The sequence below is a fragment of the Hemitrygon akajei genome, chromosome 3 (assembly GCF_048418815.1).
Source record: "Hemitrygon akajei chromosome 3, sHemAka1.3, whole genome shotgun sequence".
Taxonomy (NCBI): domain Eukaryota; kingdom Metazoa; phylum Chordata; class Chondrichthyes; order Myliobatiformes; family Dasyatidae; genus Hemitrygon; species Hemitrygon akajei.
In genome coordinates, this window is record NC_133126.1 from 192,517,965 (window position 1) to 192,541,279 (window position 23,315).

Consider the following 23,315-nt stretch of genomic DNA (forward strand, 5'->3'; position numbering starts at 1 on the left):
TTTGAAAAGCATTTAGAGATGCACAGCGGCGTATATCCTGATTGGTTGCATCATGGTCTGGTATGGAAATGCTGATATTCCAAGACCGGAAAGCTCAACAAAAAGTGGTGGATATAGCCCAGGCTGTCACAGGCAAAGCCAGCCCCATCAAGGAGCACATTTACTAGAAGCTCTGCTGCAGGAAGGCCACATCCATTACAGTATCAATGACCCTCATCATCAATGTTCTCTTCTCACACTAACATAGGGCAGAACGTACAGGAGCCTTTGTTCCCTCACCACCAGGTATAAGAACAGTTATTACCCTACAACTGTCAGGCTCCCGAACCAGCGTACACCTAATTGCACTCATCTTAATGCTGAAAACTGAATTGATTCCACAAACCATGGACTCACTTTCAGGGACTCTATAACTCATGTTCTCAATATTATTTAAATTTTTTACTGATAATTTAATATTTACATGATTTATCTTTTTCAAATTGGATGTTTGTCCATCTTTGATGTGTATAGGTTTTCATAAATTCTATAGTATTTCATTATTTTCCTGAAAATACAGCAGGAAAATAAATCTCAAGGGAGCATATGGTGACATATACATACTCTGATAATAAATTTACTTTAAACATTGAAGAGGGCAGGATGAGGGTACTTAATGATGGATGACACATCATCAAAAAAACTTTTTTTTGGAGTCCTAAATGGCCATGTTATTATCCTGAAAATCTTAGCCAAGGAAAAGGGGAACATGCTGTACAGGGTCAAGAGTGGGCTAGTCTGCTGATATTCGATAGTATCATGGTTGAAGCAATCTTGGTCTTCTGCCCACTCCCCATAACCCTTAACTTCCCGGTCATGCAATAATTGGAGACTAAAGCTAGAGGTCAAGGTTTAGAGTGAAAGGTGAAATATTTATGGGGAATCTGAGAGAGAATTTCACCACTCAGAGAGCAGTGCACTTGAAGAACATGCTGCCTGTGGAAGTGGTGAATGCAGTTCAATTGTGACATTGAAGAGAAATTTGGGTAGGGATGAGGATGGGAAGGATGAGATTAGGCTGAAGACCAGGTCAGCACAGACTAGATGGGCTGAAGGGCCCATTTCTTTACTGTAGTGTTCTATGAATCTATGACTTGTCCATTTCAGCCTTGAGTGTATTCAGTGACTCTACTTTCTGAAAAGCAAAGGAATTTCTCCTTCTCTTCATCGCAAAATGACTTCCCTAGCCTTTGGAGCATCTGCAGTTTGAAACCATAAGATCATAAAACCATATGATATTAAGCAGAATTAAGCCATTCAGCACAACCAGTCTAATCAACCATGGCTGATTAATAATCCCCTTCAAACCAATGCTCCTACCTTCTCCCAATAACCTTTGATGCCCTTACTAAACAATAACCTATCAAACTCTATTTCCACCATCTTATCCTTTCACCTGACAAATGACAAAAGCAGCATCATAGTTTTTAAAAAGCCATGTTCAAGGAAATATGGATAAACATACATCAGCCAATAATGCAGCAGCAACTCAATACACTAAAGCATGCAGACATAGTGAAGAGGTTCAGTTCTTGTTTAGACCAAATATCAAAACGGGGAAGAAATGTGATCTAAGTGATTTTTATAATGGAATGAATGTTGGTGCCAGACAGGGTGGTTTGAGCATCTCAGAAGCTGTGGAGGATCTTGCTGTGCACATTCATGCCAATAGTTTCCCCTGTTACAAAGACAACTAGAATTTATGAAAATGATGTCCTTTGGGATACAGGTAGTCATGAAAGGTGAGAGGTTAGTAAATTGATTTGATGTAACTTCATGTACAAAACAATAAGAAGCGTCAAAAGAGTGGACAGTTAGTGCCTTTTTCAGAAAGCAGAAATGGCTGATATGAGGGTATATATTTTAGGGTGATTGAAGGAAAGTTTTGGACAGTGGCCAGTGAGTGAGTGGGCCAGTGAAAGAGTGGAGATTTGAGGCTTTGACTCGAGAGATTCTGGCAGTTTTGGCAGTTGGATTGTGCAATCAAGTCAATCAAGATTTGAATAGCTCAACAGAAAGACGTTGATTAGACAATCAAGATTTGAATAGCTCAGACTCAGCAGAAAGCAACTGATTGAGCAATCGAGGTTAGGTGACCAAGCAATTTGAAAAGCTCTAACAAATAAATAGAGGGGTAGCTCAAGCGGAGTGGCCAGTGAGTGAGTGGGTGAGCGGGCCAGTGAAGGAGTGGAGCTTTGAGGCTTTGATGAGAGGAGGCGGAGGATGAGCTTGTTCCCAGTTAGTCTTTACAATGCCTCCTGAGACAGCGTTGTGCCTCTCCTGTGAGATGTGGCAGTCTTGGGGGAACTCCCTTCTCTTGCAGAGTCACATCTGCCAGAAGTGCATGCGGCTGGGCGATCTGGAAGACCGTGTGAGGAATCTGGAGCAACAGCTGGATGACCTTTCACTCATAAGGGAAAATGAGGCAGTCATAGATGAGAGCTACAGGGAGGTAGTCACACCTAGGCTGCCGGAAGCAGGTTGTTGGGTGACAGTCAGAGGGGGGAAAACGAAGGTAAGTAGACAGGTAGTGCAGAGCACCCCTGTAGCCATTCCCCAGAATGATAAGTTTATCGTCCAAGATACTGTTGTAATGTAGTGTTGTAATGTTAGTATTATTAAAAGTACATTAATACTAATTGGGAAGCTGTGGTAGGCAGAGGTGGGATCCGGGATTGGCGGGGTCTTTACTTCTGCTCTTTCTACTCCCAGTATGCATTGTATATGGTTCCTCCACCCATGCCGCACGGGGTACTTGGAAGCCTCTGTACTGTAAATATCATTTGCCATCCCAGATAAAGATGCTCTTTTGGCCATCAAGTTGTCAAGTGGTCTTTTTGTAAAGTAGAAGTTACCACATATTTTTGGTGACGAGGTAAACTGGTTTTGTAGATGGGTTGGCACCGTTTTCAGTCAGGAGCTGTGAGCGGGTGAGGAGCCTTGTGTTCGGATGGCTATGTTTGGAACGGTCGGTGTGTTCAACAAGCAAATTGAGGAGTGGCCGGAGTATGAGGAAAGGTTGGGACACTTTTTCTGTGCTCTTGGAATTACTGAGGAGGCTAAGAAGCGCTCTATTTTCCTGAGTGTGTGTGGGGCAAAGACGTACAAGCTGATACGGAACTTAGCTACGCCGCGAAAACCGGGAGAAATTCCATGCGACAAACTGGTCAAACTCGTGGGGAACCACCACAATCCGAAGCCTTCGGTGATAGTTCAACGGATCAAGTTTCACAGCCAGGTCAGTCTGTGGGTGATTTTGTGGCTGAGCTTTGGCAGCTGTCGGTGCATTGCGATTTTGGGGCAGTGTTGGATGACATGCTCCGTGATAGATTAGTATGTGGCATTAATAATGCTGCCGTACAACGCCGCTTGTTGGGGGAACCCCACCATTGACTTTCAAGACAGCCTTAGAGATTGCTCAAGGCATGGAGCTGACTGCTGATAATGCCAAGGATATACAGAAAGGATATGGGGTGGGGGGGGGGGGGTCGCTGTCGGTGGCAGTGCTCCAAGTCAGGAGGGAGACTAGTAGACAGGAACAGTGGGTGGAATGTTTTCGGTGTGGAGGAATGCACTATGCAAATGTTTGTAAATTCAACGATACTGTCTGTCATGCTTGTAGCAAGAAGGGACATTTAGTTAAAAAGTGCTGGAGCGTAAAGGGTAAGGTTAAGCCTGGGCAGGGGAAAGCTCAACAGACTCAGGCAGCCACACACCACGTAGGAGAAGCAGACGAAGAGGCAGCGTGTGTCTACAACATGCCACCACCAGCTCGTTTGCACCCATGGGAGTGACCAGTCTACCCCTGGTCTAGGCTACCTTTGGACTTTGCTGGCCCCTTTATGGGGCAGATGTTTCTTGTAATGGTAGATGCGCATTCCAAATGGATCGAAGCTCATATCATGAGCAACATCACAGCCCCCTCAACCATAGACAAACTCAGTCAAGTGTTTGCAGACCACGGGTTGCCTGACACTCTGGTCACTGATAATGGCCGGACATTCACCAGTGAGCTGTTCGGTGAGTTCATGCAGCAGAATGGCATTTATCACATGTGGGCAGCCCCTTTCCACACAGACTCAAATAGTTTGGCTGAGCGGGCTGTTCAGATAGTGAAGGAAAGCCTGAAGCGGATGACAAGGGACTCTCTTAGTACCCGGCTTTCACGTTTCCTCTTTAAATACTGCTTCACTCCAGCAGAGATGCTGATGGGGCGTAGGCCTAAGTCAAGATTGGACCTGCTGCGCCCGGATGTGAAGGCAAAAGTGTTGAGAAAGCAGGAAAAGCAGAAGGAGGGACATGATCAACATGCACAAGACAGACAGTTAGAAGTGGATGACAATGTCTATGTGAGAAACAATCAGCAATGGCTACCTGGTGTTATTCTTAAGCAGAGTGGTCCAGTCTCCTATGTTGTTAAGATGACTGATAGACGTGTTTTCCGCAGACATCAGGACCATGTGCGCCTGCGTCATGATTCCGGCTCAGAGGTAGACAGTTCCATGGAGTTTCCAATGGTAAGACAGACTACTGGGGAAGCATGTCCACCAGTGACTTTGCTAGAGGGAGGCCCACTGGCAGAGGGGGCAGAGTCCCCTGAAGAGGATGGACATTCTCACGTGGACACACAGACCGCACTCGTGTCCCCAACACTAGATCCACCCAAAACATTCTCACCAGTGGTGCCTGCTGGGTCACTGAGGATAGTGCGTAGATGGCAGCACCCTCACAATCCTCCTGACAGACTGAATCTTTGATTGGATAGTTTCTTCTGCTGTTAGATTGAATGTTGAATTTGCTACTTTTTTTTAGGTGTTTTTGTATTGGTAACCTGTTGCTAATGATACCACTGTTTTATTACCCAGTTCTTCTATATTTGGGGAATGTTGGATTTTAAAGGGGGAGAAGTGTTGTAATGTGAGTATTAATAAAAGTAAGTTGATAGTAATCGGGAAGCTGTGGTAGCAAGAGGCGGGTCCGGGGTCTTCCACACTTTACTCCCAGTATGCATTGTATTTAGTTCCTTCACCCATGCCGCACGAGGTACCTGGAAGCCTCTGTATTGTAAATATCGTTTGCCGTCCCAGATGAAGATGCTCTTTTGGCCACCAAGTTGTCAAGTGGTCTTTTTGCAAAGTAGAAGTTACCACAGATACTGCTGGTGAGGACGACCGACCAGGTGTGAGCCACACTGAGTCTGACTCTGTGGTGCAGAAGGATGGGACAGAGAAGAGGAGAGCTATCGTCATTGGAGACTCTATAGTCAGGGGAGCAGACAGGAGATTTTGTGGACGTGAGAAGGACACCCGCATGGTTTGTTGCCTCCTGGCTGCCAGGGTCCGGGATGTCTCTGACCGGGTGCATGACATCCTGGTACGAGGGGGAAAGCAACCAGAAGTCGTGATACATGTTGGTACCAATGACATAGGCAGGAGGAGGGATGAGGTCCTGAAGTGTGAGTTTCGGGAACTAGGCAGAAGGCTGAAGAACAGGACCTCAAGGGTGACGTTCTCAGGATTGCTGCCAGTGCTACGTGATAGTGATGGGAAGAACTGGAGGAGATGGCAATTGAATGCGTGGCTGAGGAATTGGTGCAGGGGGCAGGGTTTTAGATTTTTGGATCATTGGGATCTCTTCTGGGAAGGTGGGACCTGTACAGATTGGATGGGTTGCACCTGAACTTGAGGGGGAGCAATATCCTTGTAGGTAGGTTTGCTAGCATGGTTCGGGAAGGTTTAAACTAATTTTCAAGGGGGATGGGACCCTGGATTTCAGTGCTTTAAAAGGGATGGGGAGGAGGGGTGGCATTACTGGTCAGGGATACTATTACAGCTACAGAAAGGGTGGGTAATGTAGCAGGATCCTCTTTTGAGTCAGTATGGGTGGAAGTCAGGAACAGGAATGGAGCAGTTACTCTACTGGGGGTATTCTATAGGCTCCCTGGTAGCAGCAGAGATACCGAGGAGCAGATTGGGAGGCAGATTTTGGAAAGGTGCAAAAATAACAGGGTTGTTATCATGGGCGACTTTAACTTCCCTAATATTGATTGGCACCTGATTAGTTCCAAGGGTTTAGATGGGGCAGAGTTTAAGTGTGTCCAGGATGGATTCCTGTCACAGTATGTTGATAGGCCGACTAGGGGGAATGCCATACTAGATCTAGTATTAGTTAACGAAGGGTCAGGTCACAGATCTCTCAGTGGGTGAGCATCTGGGGGACAGTGATCACCGCTCCCTGGCCTTTAGCATTATCATGGAAAAGGATAGAATCAGAGAGGACAGGAAAATTTTTAATTGGGGAAGGGAAAATCATGAGGCTATAAGGCTAGAACTTGCGGGTGTGAATTGGGATGATGTTTTTGCAGGGAAAGGTACTATGGACATATGGTCGATGTTTAAGGATCTCTTGCATGATGTTAGGGATAAATTTGTCCTGGTGAGGAAGATAAAGAATGGTAAGGTGAAGGAACCATGGGTGACATGTGAGGTGGAGAATCTAGTCAGGTGGGAGAAGGCAGCAAACATGAGGTCTAGGAAGCAAGGATCAGGTGGGTCTACTGAGGAATGAGGTAGCAAGAAAGGAGCTTAAGAAGGGGCTGAGAGGAGCAAGAAGGGGGCATGAGCAGGCCTTGGCGAGTAGGGTAAAGGAAAACCCCAAGGCATTCTTCAGTTATGTGAAGAACAAAAGGATGACAGGAGTGAAGGTAGGACCGATTAGAGATAAAAGTGGGAAGATGTGCCTGGAGACTGTGGAAGTGAACGAGGTCCTCAATGAATATTTCTCTTCGGTATTCACCAATGAGAGGGAACTTAATGACGGTGAGGACAATATGAGTGAGGTTGATGTTCTGGAGCATGTTGATATTAAGGGAGAGGAGGTGTTGGAGTGTTAAAATACATTAGGATGAATAAGTCTCCGGGGCCTGACAGAATATTCCCCAGGATGCTCCACGAGGCGAGGGAAGAGATTGCTGAGCCTCTGGCTAGGATCCTTATGTCCTCATTGTCCACGGGAATGGTACTGGAGGATTGGAGGGAGGTGAATGTTGTCCCCTTGTTCAAAAAAGGTAGTAGGGATAGTCCAGGTAATTATAGACCAGTGAGCCTTATGTCTGTGGTGGGAAAGCTGTTGGAAAAGATTCTTAGAGATAGAATCTCTGGGCATTGAGAGAATCATGGTCTGATCAGGGACAGTCAGCATGGCTTTGTGCAGGGCAGATCGTGTCTAACAAGCCTGATAGAGTTCTTTGAGGAGGTGACCAGGCATATAGAAGAGGGTAGTGCAGTGGATGTGATCTACATGGATTTTAGTAAGGCATTTGACAAGGTTCTACACGGTAGGCTTATTCAGAAAGTCAGAAGGCATGGGATCCAGGGAAGTTTGGCCAGGTGGATTCAGAATTGGCTTGCCTGCAGAAGGCAGAGGGTTGTGGTGGAGGGAGTACATTCAGATTGGAGGGTTGTGACAAGGATCTGTTCTGGGACATCTACTTTTCGTGATTTTTATTAACGACCTGGATGTGGAGGTAGAAGGGTGGGTTGGCAAGTTTGCAGATGACACAAAGGTTGGTGGTGTTGTAGATAGTGTAGAGGATTGTGGAAGATTGCAGAGAGACAGTGATAGGATGCAGAAGTGGGCTGAGAAGTGGCAGATTGAGTTCAACACGGAGAAGTGTGAGGTGGTACACTTTGGAAAGACAATCTCCAAGGCAGAGTATAAAGTAAATGGCAGGATACTTGGTAGTGTGGAAGAGCAGAGGGATCTGGGGGTACATGTCCACAGATTCCTGGAAGTTGCCTCACAGGTAGATAGGGTAGTTAAGAAAGCTTATGTGGTGTTAGCTTTCATAAATTGAGGGATAGAGTTTAAGAGTCGCGAGCTAATGATGCAGCTCTATAAAACTCTGGTTAGGCCATACTTGGGAGTACTGTATCCAGTTCTGGTCACCTCACTATAGGAGGGATGTGGAAGCATTGGAAAGGGTACAGAGGAGATTTACCCGGATGCTACCTGGTTTAGAGAGTATGGATTATGATCAGAGATTAAGGGAGTTAGGGCTTTACTCTTTGGAGAGAAGGAGGATGAGAGGAGACATGATAGAAGTATACAAGATATTAAGAGGAATAGACAGAGTGGATTGCCAGTGCCTCTTCCCCAGGGCACCACTGCTCAGTACAAGAGGACATGGCTTTAAGGTAAGGGGAGGGAAGTTCAAGGGGGATATTAGAGGAAGTTTTTTCACTCAGAGTGGTTGGTGCGTGGAATGCACTGCCTGAGTCAGTGGTGGAGGCAGATACACTAGTGAAGTTTAAGAGACTACTGGACAGGTATATGGAGGAATTTAAGGTGGGGGGTTATATGGGAGGCAGGGTTTGAGGGTCCCCACAACATTGTGGGCTGAAGGGCCTGTAATATGCTGTACTATTCTATGTTCTATGTTCAGATGTCCGGTCCCTATACACACCCATCACCCACAAGTAAGGCCTCAAAATTCTCCATTTCTTTCTGGACACCAGACCCAACCAGTTCCCCTCCACCACCGCACTCCTCTGTCTGGTGCAAATTGTCCTCACTCCTTTGATTCCCCCATTACCTTCAGACGAAAGGTGTAACCATGGGCACTCACGTTGGTCCCAGCTATGCCTACCTGTTTGTTGGAAGAGTCTATGTTCCAAGCTTAAACTGGTATTACCTCCATCTTTTCCTATGCTACATTGACAATTACATTGCTGCTGCTTCCTGCACTCATGTGGAGCTCGTTAACTTTATCAACATTGCCTCCAACTTCCACTTTGCCCTCAAATTTACCTGGTCTATTTCCAACACTGCTCTCAGCTTTCTCGATCTCTCTGTCTCTATCTCTGAAGACAGCTAATGTCTATTTTAAACCCACTGACTCTCATAACTATCTCATAACCTCTTCCCACCCTGTTACTTGGTGAAATGTCAACCCCTTCTCTCAATCCCTCCAACTCTGCCTTATCTACTCTCAGGATAAGACTTTTCATTTCAGAATGAAGGAGATATCCTCCTCCTTCAAGGAAAGGAGTTTCCCTTCCTCCACTATCCACACTGCCCTCAACCACATCTCTTCCATTTTGCTCACATCGGCCTTCTTGTTTTCACCTACCATCCCACTAGCCGCCTCGTCCAGCACATAATTCTCCATAATTCCCACTATCTCCATTAGGAACCCATGAGAAGCATATCTTTCCCTCACTCCCACCTTCACTTTCTGCTAGCCACAGGATCGTTTCCTACATAACCCCCTAGTCCATTTGTCCCTCCCCACTGATCTCCACTCTGGCATTTACCCTTGCAAGCAGAACAAGTGTTACATGTGCCCCTACAGCTTCTCCCTCACTACCATTCAGTGCCTAAAACAGTCCTTCCAAGTGAGGCAACACTTCACCTGTGAGTCTGTTTGGGTCATCTGTTGTATCCAGTGCTCCTGGTGTGGACTTCTGTATATTGATGAGACCCTATGTAAATTGGAAGACTGCTTTTCAGAGTACCTACACTACCAGAAAAAGTGAGATCTCCCAACCATTTCAACTCCACTTCCCATTCCCATTCCATCATGTCCATTAGGCCACAAGATATAGGAATAGAATTAGGCCATTTGTCCATCAAATCTTCTCTGCCATTCAATCATGGCTGATCCTCTTTTTCCCCTCCTCAGCCCCACTCACCAGCCCTCACCTTGTATTCTTTGATGCCATGGCCAGTCAATAAACTATCAATCTCTGCCTTAAATACACCCAGTGACCTGGCCTCCACAGCCAACTGTGGTAACAAATTCTACAGATTCACCACCCTCTGATGATAGAAATTTCTCCACATCTCCTGTTTTTAATGGCACCCCTTTATCTGAAGGCAGTGCCTTCTTCTCCTAGACTCCCCCACCATGGGAAACATCCTTTCCACATCTACTTTCAGCATTCAAAAGGTTTCAGTAAGATCTCCCCTTGTCCTTGTAAATTCCGGGAAGTAATGGCCCAGAGTCATCAAAAGCTCTTCATATAACGTTTCATTCCTGGATTCATCCTCATGAACCTTCTCTGAACCCTCTCCAATGCCAGCACATCTATTCTTAGCTGAAGAGCACAAAATTGTTTACAAGACTCAAAGTGAGGCCTCACCAGTGTTTTATAAAGCCTCAGCATTACATCCCTGTTCTCGTGTTCTGGACATCTTGAAATGAGTGCTACCATTATATTTGCGACCTGCTGAAGGGTCTCCACCCAGAATATTGACTGCACTCTTTTCCATAGATGCTGCCTCAGTTGCTGAGTTCCTCCAGCATTTTTGTGTGTTGTTTGGATTTCCAGCATCTGCAGAGTTTCTAATGTTTGTGATTGCATTTGCCTTCCTCACCACCAATTCAACCTGCAAGTTAACCTTTTGGGTATTCTGCAGAAGACTCTCAAGTCTCTTTGTATCTCAGATTTTTGGATTTTCTCCCCATTTAGAAAATATTTTGCACACTTTTTTTTTGCTACCAAAGTGCATGAACTTGCATTTAACAACATTGTGTTTTATTTGCCATTTGATTGCTCATTCTCCTAATATTTCTAAGTCCTTCTGCAGCCGTCCTGTTTCCTCAGCACTACCAGCCCCTCCACCAATCTTCATATCATCTGCAGACTTAGCAACAAAGGATTCTATTCCATCATCCAAATCATTGATATACAGCATAAAAAGATGCGGTCCCAACATCAGCCCTGCAGAAAGCCACTAGTCACTGACAGCCAACTAGGAAATGATCCTTTTATTCCCACTCACTACCTACTACAAATCAGCCAATGCTCTAACCATGCTAGTAGCTTCCCTGTAATACCACAGGCTCTTAACTTAGTAAGCTGCCTTATGTTTGGCACCTTGGTAAAGGCCTTCTGAAATTCCAAATATACAACATCCACTGAATCCCCTTTATTGATCCTACTTGTAATCTCCTCAAAGAGTTCCAACATGTTTGTTAGGCAAGATTTTCTCTAAAGGAAAACAAGGTGTCCTATCTCGCCCTGTGTCACACCAAGTACTCCATAACCTCATCCTTAACAATTGACTCCAACATTTTCCCAAACACTGAGGTCAGGCTAACTGGTCTGTAATTTCCTTTCTGCTCCCTTCATCCTTTCTGAAATACTGGAGTGACATTTACAATTTTTCAGTCCTCTGGAACCATGTCAGAGCCCAATGATTCTTGAAAAATCATTACTATTGCCTCCACAATCTCTACCACTACCTCTTTCAGAACCCTAGGGTGCAGTTCAGCTGGTCTGGTGACTTAATCACCTTTAGATCCTTCAGCATTTTGAGGACCTTCTCCCTTGTAATAGTAACTGAACTCACTTCTCTTCCTCCACACCCTTCAACACCTGGCACACTGCTACTGTAATCCACAGTTCATCTGCCATCTCCTTGTCCCCCAATATTATTTCTCCAGCCTCATTTTCTAGCAGTCCTATACCCACTCTCATCTCTTTAATTTTTATATGCTTGAAAAAGCCTTTTCTATCCATCTTGACATTATTTGCGAGTATGCTTTCATATTTCATCTAATAATTCTTTTAGTTGTTTTCTGTAGGTTTTTAAAAGCTTTCCAATCCTTTATCTTCCTGCTAATGTTTGCTTTGTTGTATGCCCCCTCTTTTGTTTTTACATTAGCTTTGACTTCCCTTGTCAGCCACTGTTGAACTATTTTGCTATTTGAGTAGCTCTGCATTTTTGGAATACACATATCCTGCACCTTCCTCATTTTACCCAGAAACTCAAGCTGTCATCTGCTGTCATCCCTGCTAGCATCGCCTACCAATTTACATTGGCCATCTCCTGTCTAATACCACCGTACTTTCCTTTACTCAATCCCTGTGACCGTTCCCATCAACAATGTATACTGTTTTGGATACTGTTGGTGGGGATGACCTACCAGGGACAAGTTGCAGTGGTTGCATCTCTGGCACTAAGACTGGACTCTCAGCTCAGAAGGGAAGGAGGGAAAAGAGGAAAGCAGTAGTGATAGAGGATTCAATAGTTAGCAGGACAAATAGGAGGTTCTGTGGAAGAGATCGAGAATCCTGGATGGTCTGTTGTCTCCCTGGTGCCAGGGTCCGCGATATCTCGGATCGAGTTCTCAGTATTCTCAAGAGGGAGGCTGAGCAGCCGGATGTCGTGGTCCATGTAGGGACTAATGACGTGGGTAGGAAGAGTGAGGAGGTCCTGAAAGGTGAGTTTAGGGAGCTAGGTGCAAAGTTAAAGGACACGACCTCCAGGATAGCAATCTCAGGATTGCTACCAGTGCCACATGCAGGTGGGTTTAGAAATAGTAAGATAGTGCAGATCAGCACGTGGCTGAAGACATGGTACAGGAGGGAGGGCTTCAGATTTATGGATAATTGGGCAGTTTTGCAGGGAAGTTGGGACCTGTTCCGGTGGGACGGTTTACATCTGAACTGGAGGGGGACAAATATTCTTGCAGGTAGGTTTGCTAGAGAGGCTCCAGTGGATTTAAACTAGATACAAGGGGGGAGGGGAACCAGAGTGTAGGAACAGATGTGTGGGAGTAGGAATAAAAAGAAGACTGTAAAGTTCTTTGTACTGTTAGAGATAAACAGAGGAAGAGGTGGAGAATTTCTTAAATGCATTTATTTTAATGCTAGGAGCATTGTAAGAAAAGTGGATGAGCTTAGAGCATGGATTGATACCTGGAAATATGATGTTGTAGCTATTAGTGAAACATGGGTTGCAGGAGGGGTGTGATTGGCAACTAAATATTCCTGGATTTTGTTGCTTCAGGTGTGATAGAATCGGAAGGACAAGAGGGGGAAGTGTTGCATTGCTTGTCAGAGAAAATATTACAGCGGTGCTCTGGCAGGATAGAATTAGAGGGCTCATCTCGAGAGTCTATTTGGGTGGAACTGAGGAATGGGAAAGGTGTAGTAACATTTATAGGGGTGTATTATAGACCACCTAATGGGGAGTGAGAATTGGAGGAGCAAATTGGTAAGGAGATAGCAGATATTTGTGGTAAGCACAGGGTTGTGATTGTGGGAGATTTTAAGTTTCCACAGATGGACTGGGACACCCATACTGTAAAAAGGCTGGATGTTTTGGAGTTTGTAAAATGTGTGCAGGATAGTTTATTGCAGCAATACATAGAGGTACCAACTAGAGAAGTGGCAGGGTTGGATCTTCTGTTAGGGAATGAAATAGGTCAGGTGTTGGAGGTATGTGTTGGGGAGCGTTTCAGGTCCAGTGATCACAATGCCAGTAGTTTCAATATAATATAGGACTGGACCCAGGGTTGAGATTTTTGATTGGAGAAAGGCTAACTTTGAGGAGATGCAAAAGGATTTAGAACGACTGGATTGGGACAATTTGTTTTATGGGAAGGAATGTAATGGAGAAATGGAGGTCATTTAAAGGTGAAATGTTGAGGGTACAGAATCTTTATGTTCCTGTTAGGTTGAAAGGAAAGGTTAAAAGTTTGAGAGCCATGGTTTTTAAGGGATATTGGAAACTTGGTTAGGAAAAAGAGAGATATCTACAATAAATATAGGCAGCATGGAGTAAATGAGGTGCTCGAGGAATATAAAAAATGTAAGAGGAATCTTAAGAAAGAAATTAGAAAAGCTAAAAGAAGATACGAGGTTGTTTTGGCAAGTAAGGTGAAAATAAATCCAAAGGGTTTCTACAGTTATATTAATAGCAAAAGGATAGTGAGGGATAAAATTGGTCCTTTAGAGAATCAGAGTGGACAGCTATGTGTGGAGCCGAAAGAGATGGGGGAGATTTTGAACAATTTCTTTTCTTCAGTATTCACTAAGGAGAAGGATATTGAATTGTGTAAGGTAAGGGTAACAAGTAGGGAAGTTATGGAAACTATAACGATTAAAGAGGAGGAAGTACTGGTGCTTTTAAGGAATATAAAAGTGGATAAATCTCCAGATCCTGATGGGATATTCCCTAGGACCTTGAGGGAAGTTAGTGTAGAAATAGCAGGGACTCTGACGGAAATATTTCAAATGTCATTAGAAATGGGGATGGTGCCATAGGATTGGCATATTGCTCATGTGGTTCCATTGTTTCAAAAGGGTTCTAAGAGTAAACTTAGCAATTATAGGCCTGTCAGTTTGACATCAGTGGTGGGTAAATTAATGGAAAGTATTCTTAGAGATGGTGTATATATAATTATCTGGATAGACAGGGCCTGATTAAGAACAGTCAACAAGGATTTGTGTGTGGAAAGTCATGTTTGACAAATCTTATTGAATTTTTTGAAGAGGTTACGAGGAAAGTTGACAAGGGTAAAGCAGTGGATGTTGTCTACATGGACTTCAGTAAGGCCTTTGACAAGGTTCCACACAGAAGGTTAGTTAGGAAGGTTCAATTTTTAGCTGTTAATATTGAAGCAGTAAAATGGATTCAACAGTGGCTGGATGGGAGATGCCAGAGAGTAGTGGTGGATAACTGTTTGTCAGGTTGGAGGCCAGTGACTAGTGGTATGCCTCAGGGATCTGTACTGGGTCCAATGTTTGTCATATACATTGATGATCTGGATGATGGGGTGGTAAATTGGATTAGTAAGTATGCAAATGATACTAAGGTAGGTGGTGTTGTGGATAATGAAGTAGGTTTTCAAAGCTTGCAGAAAGATTTAGGCCAGTTAGAAGAGTGGGCTGAACGAGGGCAGATGGAGTTTAATGCTGATAATTGTGAGGTGCTACATTTTGGTAGGAATAATCCAAATAGGACATACATGGTAAATGGTAGAGCATTGAAGAATGCAGTAGAACAGAGTGATCTAAGAATAATGGTGCATTGTTTGCCTGAAGGTGGAATCTCATGTGGATCGGGTGGTGAAGAAAGCTTTTGGTATGTTGGCCTTTATAAATCAGAGGATTGAGTATAGGAGTTGGGATGTAATTTTTAAATTGTACAAGGCATTGGTAAGGCCGAATTTGGAGTATTGTGTACAGTTTTGGTCACTGAATTATAGGAAAGATGTCAACAAAATAGAGAGAGCGCAGAGAAGATTTACTAGAATGTTACCTGGGTTTCAGCACCTAAGTTACAGGGAAAGGTTGAACAAGTTAGGTCTTTATTCTTTGGAGCATAGAAAGTTGAGGGGGGACTTGATAGAGGTATTTAAAATTATGAGGGGGATAGATAGAGTTGACATGGATAGGCTTTTTCCATTGAGAGTAGGGGAGATTGAAGCAAGAGGACATGAGTTGAGAGTTAGGGGGCAAAAGTTTAAGGGTAACACGAGAGGGAATTTCTTTACTCAGAGTGGTAGCTGTGTGGAATGAGCTTCCAGTAGAAGTGGTAGAGGCAGGTTCGGTATTGTCATTTAAAGTAAAATTGGATAGGTATATGGACAGGAAAGTAATGGAGAGTTATGGGCTGAGTGCGGGCCAGTGGGACTAGGTGAGAGTAAGCTTTTGGCATGGACTAGACGGGCTGTGATGGCCTGTTTCCGTGCTGTAATTGTTATATGGTTATACTCCACTGAAATTCTGCTACAGCAGTCTACTTTCACCCTCTCTCTTAGGCATTTAAAAAACTCACTCTCTTGAGATCCATTACCAACCTGATTTTCCCAGTCGACTTGCATGTTAATATCTTCCATGACTAATAACATTGCCCTTTTGACACACCTTTTCTATTACCTGTTGTAACCTGTGGTCCACCTCCCAGCCACTGTTGGGAGGGCTACATATAACTACATTAGGGTCCTTTCACCCTTGCAGTTTCTTTACTCAACTCACAAGGATTCCACATCTTCCAATCCTATGTCACATCTTTCTAATGATTTGATGCCATTCTTTACCAGTGAACCACATGGCCCCCTTTGCCTACCTTCCTATCCCTCCAATACAATGTGTAACTTTGGAATTCAGCTCCCAACTATAACCATCCATCAACCATGATTCAGTGAAGGCCACAACATCATACTTGACAATGTGTAGAAGAGCACAAGATCATCCACCTTATTTCTTGTACCTAATGCATTGAGATATAACACTTTGCATACTGTATTTGTTACCATTTATGATTCTGCATCCTTAATGCAGTGATACTTATCCTGCTGGCTGAAATTTTGATTTTTTTCTTTAGCTGACTGCTCTTCCTGACAGCCAGACTGAATGCTATCTTTGGTTTTTTTTTTAAACCATCTGTCCTAACCTGAGTCCCTCACTCTGTTTCCCATCCTCTTGCCCAATAAGTTTAAACTCTCCCCAGCAGCTCTAACAAACCTGCCTGCGAGAATATTGGTCCTCTTTGGGTTTAGATACAACCCATCCCTTTTGTACAGGTCATAATTCCTCCAGAAGAGATCTAAATGATCCAAGAATCTGAAACCCTGCCCCCTGCACCTGCTTCTTAACCTGCCAAATCATCCTGTTTTAACCCTCAATGGCATATGGCACAAGTAGTAGTGCAGAAATTACTGCCCTGGAGGTCCTGCTTCTCATTGTTCTGTCCAGCTCTCCAAATTCTCTCTCTGAGACCTAATTTCCTTTCTTCTTATGTCATTGGCACCAATATGTACCAAGATATTTGGCTGCTCCCCCTCCCACTCAGATCATGCCCACAGTATTTCGGAGATGTCCCTGACCCTGGCACCTGGGAGGCAACATACCATCCGGGTGTTCACATCCACAGAATACACAGACAGGGTTATGTGCATGGTATGTATTGTCAGGGTTGATGGTAGAGGCAAATATATTAGGGACATTTAAGAAGCTTGTAGGTTACCATATGGATGAAAGAACAATGGAAGGGAGGGAAGGATTGGATTGATCACAGAGTAGGTTAAAGAGATATTGGCTGAAGGGAGTGTACTGTCCTGTAATGTTCTGTGTAAGCTGCAGAGTTGTGGCCACTCAGCACTTTTATATCAATGCAAAAATTGCTAATACGAGAATGTAATTCGAAGGTGATTGGGTGAAAGTATAGCGGGGGATGTCAGAGGTGCATCTTTGTTTGCAGAATAAAATGCATGAATATGTGGAATGCTCTGCCACACTAGGAATTAGAGGCAGATACGTTAGGGAGATTTAAGAGACTCTTTGATAGGCACATGTTCAATATACTATGGTAGTCGCTTGGGAGGAAAGCATTTTATAAGAGTTCAAGGACCTTGGGGAATGTGTTAAAGAAGAATTTACTAAAATGATGCCAAAGCTCAGAGGCTTCCATTTTCAGAAAGACTGATTAGATTTTTCTCCAGACGTTGAAATGTATCAAATATTGAAAGCATAGATTGGGCATGGAGATGATGCTTCTTATGGTGAGGGAGTCTAGGACAGAGGACACGGTCTCAGAATAGAATGGCATTTCTTCAGAACAGAAGTGAGGAGGAATATCTTCAGTCAGAAGGTGGTGAATCTGTGGAATTCATTGCCCGATATCTGTAGAGGCCAAGTCATTGGGTATATTTAAAGTGGAGGTTGATAGGTCCTTGATTAGTAAGGGTGTCAAAGGGTTACAGGGAGAAGGCAGGAGAATGGGGTTGAGAGCGATAATTAATCAGCCATGATGGAATAGCTGAACATATTGGATGGGCTGAATGGCCTAATTCTGCTCCTATGTCTTATGGTTTGAGAGTTTACCAACTAATCTAGTGATTTCTGAAGAGGATGCCACATTTAATTTTTGATTTACTTTTACACAGGGATGCAAAGCTTACACCATGTTCATGCGCGATGTCGCCAGCTTAATCAGAAAGGATAAAGGTCTGAAGGTGAATGACTCTGAAATCAAAAGGGAGATGGAAATTGTCATGCAGCTGGAGACAGAGATTGTTAACGTAAGTCTAATTGTTTTCAGCCAATGGCTTCTTCACAAGTCAAGTGAAGTTTATTGTCATGTACACTAGCACATGTAGGGATAGGTGTAAGGAAAAAATTACTTGCAGCAGTATCACAGGTGCACTGCGTCAAATAATTTGCATTCCCCAAAAAAAAGCCTAAATTGAGAACACATAACAGATTCTGCAGATGCTGGAAATTCAGAATAAAACACACAAAGTACGTGAGGAAATCAGCAGGTCAGGCAGCATGTATTGAAATGAAAAGAACTGATGTTTTGGTCTGATACCTGATAATGCTAACTCCTTCTCTTCTCTGCACCTGCCCATCACTTCCCTTAAGTGGGCGAGGGGAAGGAGACTAGCTGGAAGGTGACAGGTGAAGCCAGGTGGGTGTGAAAGGTCAAGGGCAGAAGGAGAAAAAAATCTGATTGGAGAGCAGCGTGGACCATAGGTGAAAGGGAAAGAGGAGGGGACCCAGGGGAAGGAGGTAAGAGGCCAGATAGAGGAATAGATGAAGAGGGGAGGGAGAGAGAATTTTTTTTGTTGTTGGAAGGAAAAATTGATATTCATGCCATCAGGTAGAAGCTACCCGGACAGAAAATAAGGTGTTGCTCCTCTACCTTGAGGGTGGCCTCATCTTGGCACAAGAGGAGGCCATGAACAGATATGTCGGAATGGGAATGTGAATTGGAATTATAATGTTTAGCCGCCAGGATGGAGTGGAGGTGCTTGATGAAGCGGTCCCCCAATTTATGACAGGTCTCGCCAAAGTGGAGGAGGCCACATTGGGAGTATATTAAATTTATCATCAGAAGCAGAATCAGATTTATTAGCACGGACATGTCTTTTAATTTGTTGTCTCGTGGCAGCGATGCAATGCAGCACATAAAAGATTACTGTAATAAGTTCACAGTACCACAAAGTGAAAAGCAATAACAGAATACAAAACATAGCATTGCAGTTGTAGGGAAAGTGCAGTGAGATGCAAGGGCCATACTGAAGTAGATTCTGATGTCAACAGTTCAAAGCTCTTGGAGAAGAGGACCATTCCAGTTTTCCAAAAACAGGATAGAGTAATGAGCTCTTTGGGCCTGTGTGGGGAGTCAGAAACCATGGGCCTCCAAGGTTTATAGAGCAGCTGAAATGGTTAAATGTTGTTTAATGAGAGCCATTAATTGTTTAATCATTGTTTTTCTCAAGCAGTTTACTCTTTTTAATGCAGTCTCCTGGTGCTTTCTGTTTAAGCTTGTTAAGTTTATTTTGATAGCCTCAGGAATTCTGTTTTACTTGTATTATTTAAGTGGATGTCTGATTAACGCTAATCATGGGGTCCTAGTTTAGAAGATGCTACTTCTCACAGTGTCGCTTGGCTGAGCCACCAATGTTCTTTTGGAATTATTATGAATAAACGCTCATTGCCATCTCTACATTAGTTTGCCTTTCCTCCACACTTGGTTCTAATATTGCTAGCGCACATCATGATAGAAGTACTCCGCCAAATAATGAACACGGCAGAGGCTGAACAGCAGTGTTTTGATATCGGTTGGCTTTAGGTGAGAATGCCATCTGTTCTCAAATCCACGGTCTGAGTTTCTCAAGTCTACAAAACAAGGGTCTATGTTCCAAATGTCTCAAGTCCATGTTCTGAACCTCTGTAGTCTACAGTCTGAATTTCTCTGGTCTCTGTTCCGAGCTTTACAATTCATATGTACCCAGATTCCCAGCTTTGGGATCATAGGATTCAGGTCTGCATACCAATTGAGTGCTTCAAACAGGCTTGTTGACAAAGTTCATTTGATTCAACAAATCATCATTTGTCAATAGTACACCATGCCGCTGAGAGTTCCATCATAACGCTGATATCAGGAAGTTGATGCTCTTTCATCGGCTCCTTCAAGTACGGCATTAAATGTATCTTCATTATGGAAGAAATCTGTCTGCCATGTTTTAATATCCAAGAATGTATTAAAGTTTTTGGTCTAAATATTGGTTTATTATTATCACAATTACCAAGGGTGAAACGCTTGTCTTGTGTATTGTATACACAGATCAAATCATTGCACGGTGCATTAAGGTAGAACAATGTAAAACAACAACAACGCAGAATAAAGTGTAACAGCTACAAAGAAAGTGCAGTGCAGGTAAACAATAAGGTGCAAGATCGTAACAGGGTAGATTAAAAGGCCAAGAGTCCATCTTATTGTACAAGAGGTCCATTCAAGAGTCTGATAACAGTGGGATAGAAGCTGTCCTTGAGCCTGATGGTACATGCTATCAGGCTTTTGTATCTTCTGCCCAGTGGAGTTGAGAGAATATTCAGGAATGGGGCCTTTGACTATGTTGGCTACTTTACTGAGGCAGCAAGAAGTGTAGAGAGAGTCCATAGAGGTTGGTTCTTGTGCTGAACTGTGTCCACAGCTCTTCTGCAGTTTCTTGCAGTCACAGGCAGAGCATTTGCCTACCATTAATTGCATTTAATATACTTAAGTGCCATATCTTTGTCACTATTTTATAGAATGATCAGCACAGAAATAGATCCTTTCAATACACTTTGTCCATGACTCCCATAATGCCAATCCACACAAATCTCATTTCCTAGATTTAGATCTGTGTCTCTATACCTTTCCTTTCCAAGTACCTAACCAAACACCTTTTAAGCATTGTAACTATATCTGCCTCATTCTCAGGCAGCTCATTACAGATATTTAGCACCCTCTGTGTGAAAAATTTACCACTCAGACTGAGAATGGTAGATTCCTGGTTCTTGATTGGTAAGAGGGAGAAGGCAGAAAAATAGGTTTAATAGGAATATCAGCCATGATTGAATGGCAGAGTAGATGAAGGGCCAACTGGCTAATTCTGCTCCTATATCTTATGGTCCTTTACATTTCTTCCCTTTTACTGTGCCCTCAAGGTCTATCAAGTCATGGTCACAGATATTGTGTGACTAAATGCATTATTCTATGAAATATTAGTCCTATTCTGAGACTACGCTGCCTTCGGAAATAGATTTTGTCAACCTACCCTTTCTATACGCCTCAGAATTCCACAAACTTCTATAAAGACATTCCTTATCCTCCCACATTGCAGTCAGACTAAACCCAGCCTATCCAAACACTGCTTCTTAGCTAGAACCCTCAGTTCCAGACAAAGTCCTGGTAAATCACTTCTGGGCTCTCTCTGTTGCAGTCACAAACTTCCTTTAATGTGACACCTGGAACTCTACACAGCACCCAATGTGCAGTCTAACCAATGTTTTTTATGGCTTCAGTTAGAGTTCCCAATTCCTACTGAAACCCCCTTTCTTCCCAGACATCTTAGTAAATGTCACGTTAGCCCTCGTTGACAGTCTCCCAACTCAGCGCTGAGAAACCACCAGTCCCTGGCCTCGTACATCTAGGGTATACACACTCCAGTCTCACCAAATCTGTGAGATTGGAATGTCTCACCCACCCAAGCCCCAGTTTGTGTGATTTGCTGCCTTGTTACAGCTCATCACAGGAAATCACAGATCATACACAACGTACAATTAAATGTAGTATAATTAAAAGAAATATATTTATGAATAGTAACTTAACTAAAGAGTTCGTAGAGAAAAGAAAATAAAGGGCACATTATAATTAAACAGTCAAATGTGCACTGGTTGGAGCTCAAATCTTCCGGAAGTCATATTCACTGATCCCTAGTAGACTCTTGCACATTGGTTCCATTGGATCACGGTCCCCACTGGATCGAATCCTACAACCGGTTTACTTCAGCATCTTCTCTTTTCATCTCCCCCAAACAAAGGGAAAGACTCTCACTGGTGTCAGACACAAAAAACCCGCTCCGCCAGCCTTCTCTCTTGATTAGATGGCCCACTTTCCTAAGCATCCCTTATCTCTAACAGTTACCCAAACACTGTTAGAAGTGAAACCTTTACTAGGGTGTTTCATTACATACAATGTAAAAGGTTTTGAGTCATATGGAAGGTGTACAATGGAGGTTTCATAGGATTAGGGAAATAGAATCGCAGAGCACTTGGTCATAGAATTTGTACTGCTCTATTGGTTGGGGCTGACCACAGTTCAGTTGCATCCTAGTTGTTGAGATTGCAAGCCAGGACAGTTTGGCACCAGCGGCATTGCAGGAGTTGCCAGTCAGTATTGAACTCAACGTAGGACTGTCTTAGGGACTCCAGCTCAGGACTTTTCCTTGGGGTTTATTCCCGAAGCCTTCCCCATGAGTGGGTATAGCTGCAAGGCAGTGGAGATTTCAGATCAGAGGTTTCCTTCTCGTAGATGAGCGGCCAACCACAGCCGACGAGCCCCATTTGCCCAAAGCAACTGGTTTTAAGGCACCAGTAACCTGCCTTTGCCCTTCTCCTGTCAGTAGAGATGGTTCCACCAGGCTTAGTAGCTAAGCTATGTAAAGACCAGGAGCTGGACTTGGTTGTCAGTGGCTGTTTAAGGCACACGCCACTGGGAGGATTTAATAGGTAGTAGGAGTTTATCCCTAGTACTACCCCGGCCTATAACAACCTTAAAGAGCCTCAGTCACAAAAGACCAGGGTCATATAGCATAGAGTACCACAGTGCAAAACTGGCCCTTCAGCCCATCCAATCCATGCTGAACTGTTTATAGGTTAATAATGCTGAAAATATTTAGAGAGTTAGAAAAGTGGACACTTGCCCCTATACGTCCACCCTACCACCATTCAGGGACCCAAACAGTCTATGCAGGTGAGGTGACACTTGGGAGTCTAATGGGACCATCTACTGTATCCGATGGTTCTGTAATGGGTTTCTCTACATCAGTGAGACACGACTCAGTTTTGGGTAGCAGTCGGTCATGCACCTTCACTCTGTCCATTGCTAAAGGGGCGATCTCCTGCTGGCCACCCATTTCAGTTCAACTCCCCAATCCCATTCCAACAGGTTGTTTGATTGCCTCCTCTACTGTCATGATGAGGCCAGCTTGTGTAATCTCTGTAGAACCAATTGCTGGTAAACTGATTTTTATGGTAGACTCTCATTCAGTCGGGAAGAACTGTCACTGACAGTAGTGCAGTGGGGTGGCGTTGCTGTGTCACAGCTTCGATGAACTGGGTTCAGTCCTGACCTCAGTTAGCCACGATTCTGATGCTGAGCCTTTATAAAGCATTAGTCAGACTGCACGGAGTATTGTGAGCAGTTTTTGGCCCCTTATCTGAGAAAGGATATGCTGCAATCAGAGAGCATCCAGAGGAGGTTCACAAAAATGATCTTGAGAAAGAAAAGGTTAATGTATGAGGAACAGAAAGTGGCTTTGGGACTAATCATGGGAATTTAGAAGAATGAAGGGGGATCTCATTGAACCCTATCGAACATTGAAAGGCCTAGATTGATTGGATGTGGAAAGGATGTTTCCTATAGTGAGGGAGTCCAGGACCAGAGGGCACAGCTTCAGAATACAAGGATATTCAGTTAGAACAGGG

The 23,315-nt window shown here is 43.8% G+C and overlaps 1 protein-coding gene across 6 annotated transcripts in view; it reads left to right on the forward strand.

The window, feature by feature from the left end:
* Positions 1 to 23,315, forward strand: part of LOC140725765 (neprilysin-like) — a 306,429-nt gene that overhangs the window by 169,169 nt on the left and 113,945 nt on the right. For all 6 annotated transcript variants that reach the window (XM_073041648.1, XM_073041645.1, XM_073041644.1 and 3 more), the window contains exon 9: positions 17,723 to 17,857. In XM_073041648.1, the coding sequence (XP_072897749.1) occupies positions 17,723 to 17,857 (135 nt within the window). The remainder of the gene's footprint in view (positions 1 to 17,722; positions 17,858 to 23,315) is intronic.